Source organism: Mandrillus leucophaeus, unplaced genomic scaffold (assembly GCF_000951045.1).
Source record: "Mandrillus leucophaeus isolate KB7577 unplaced genomic scaffold, Mleu.le_1.0 Scaffold408, whole genome shotgun sequence".
In the NCBI taxonomy this organism is placed as follows: domain Eukaryota; kingdom Metazoa; phylum Chordata; class Mammalia; order Primates; family Cercopithecidae; genus Mandrillus; species Mandrillus leucophaeus.
This window is the reverse complement of record NW_012104343.1, coordinates 2,098,908-2,100,718: the sequence shown is the minus strand read 5'-3', so window position 1 is coordinate 2,100,718 and position 1,811 is coordinate 2,098,908. Positions and strand designations below refer to the sequence as shown.

Genomic DNA, 1,811 nt, shown 5'->3' with positions numbered 1-1,811 from the left:
GAGCCGCTGTGTCTACACCAGGCGGGAGAGTGGCGGTTAGCAGGGAGCCGCTGTGTGTGAGGATGGGCTTCAGGTAATTATGATCAAAGCTGTACCACAGCCTGAATATCCATGTACTGTCCTGTTTTGTCCGGTTTCCTCTGGCAGAATCTGGGCTGTCCCCTGGTAAGACTTGAAAGCTGTTGTTGTTGGCTGGTGGATCTTGATCGGGGTCAACACTAACTCTGAAGTACTGCCAGTGGTGTTCATTTTGGTCCTCTTTGGAGGGCTCCTCGACGCCAACTCTGATATTAAGCCATGACAACATGGGTGTCGTGCCTCCTCCAATGATCCAGATGGTGAAGAACACGATGAAAGGCATGGTGGTGAACATCGTGTGGCGAGCATAGGATGCCGTGTCATGGATGGCCAACGCAAACGCCATTACTCCCCTGAGGCCTGAAAACATCATCATGTGTTGGAAATTCCAGCCAATCTTATGCCTTCTGCCCAAGTTGAGAAAGAGGGAGAGCGGGTCGATATGGGCAGCTCTGCCCAGGAAGACGGCAACGAAACCTCCAATGATGAAAATGGGGCTGAAAACACGCTTCTGGAAGGTAAATAGCACCAGGACCATGCAGAAGAAGATGAAGTTTTCTGCCAGGAAATGTAACACCTCAAAGAGCTGCTTGGTTTGACTTCTCGATTCCACCGACAGATTGTTGTAGGTGTAATGAGCTTGTGTGATTCCACAGAAAAGGACAGCTACAACGCCTATAAATCCGTAGGCTTCTGCCAAGAGAAACGTGCTCCAGGACATGAGGAAGAAGAGCGCCCTCTCCAGCAGGGGGAAGCAGTCCAGTTTGGTAAACTTGGTCACTAAAGCAGTCACAACACCAGTCACAGCTCCCATGGTAAAACAGCCACTAAATATGCCTAGAAAAATGCCAACTGACTTTAAAAAGGCAGCAGCATCAAAGGCGTGAGTTGAAGTTCAGTCCTGCTGACTGGTAGGCAGCAATAGATGAGGAAAGTACAAGGGCAACAACGTCATTTAGGATGCTCTCTCCAAACAGAAGTACATAAAGATCCATGTCTGCATGCAATTCATTAAATATCGCCAGCACAGTCACTGGGTCAGTGGCAGAGATGATTGCTCCTAAAAAGAGACAATGTGCGTAGTAAAATTTATCTGACAGCTGTCCCATAATCTTCATGAGCTTCACCATACCATACATGAGATTTCCAATAAGGAAGCATGAAACAACAGTCCCCAAGAAAGTGTGACCCGAGATTTCTAAAAAAGTGTCTCTTTAAGCTGTATCCAGCATGGAAAATAACTGGAGGCAGAAGAATGTTGAAAAATACCTCTGGGTTGAATGTTACCTTCTATAGCATGTCATTCTGCTCTACGCTGTTGATCTTGCCAGGGCTGATCTCTCCTTTCAGAGTGTATTGGAAGAACTTACCTCTGACATTCACTACTAAAGTGCTGAAGGCCCGATCTTCCTGAGTGCAGTTGAATGATTTGCGGCCACTGGTGGAAGGGGTACCATACCTCAAGATCACCCCAACGATAAGCCCACAGATCATGGCCAGCTCGGTCTCATGCAGTAAGTGCACTCGGCAGTGCTTGAAGAGCCATATGGTGAGGATGGTGAGCGTGAGCAGCAGGACGAAGGTGAGCAGGCTCACACTGTCTGGCCGGTGGCTCTCCTCTGCCTCCTTCCCAGAGGAGGAGGCCGAGGCCGAGGCCATGACTCGAAGTCCCCGACCCAGCAGCAGCTGCAGCAGCATCTGCCGCCGCGGCAGCGCCTAGGCAACCCGACCCG

General features: G+C 49.8%; 1 protein-coding gene across 1 annotated transcript in view; it reads right to left on the bottom strand.

Annotated features, from left to right (window-relative positions):
- LOC105548304 (sodium/hydrogen exchanger 7-like) overlaps nucleotides 1–1,776 on the bottom strand; it is a 2,548-nt gene extending 772 nt beyond the window's left edge. Inside the window, 3 exon segments of the mRNA XM_011992247.1 lie at nucleotides 27–970; nucleotides 972–1,263; nucleotides 1,265–1,776. Coding sequence (XP_011847637.1) covers nucleotides 27–970; nucleotides 972–1,263; nucleotides 1,265–1,776 — 1,748 coding nt within the window.
- Between the last annotated feature and the right edge of the window lie 35 nt (nucleotides 1,777–1,811).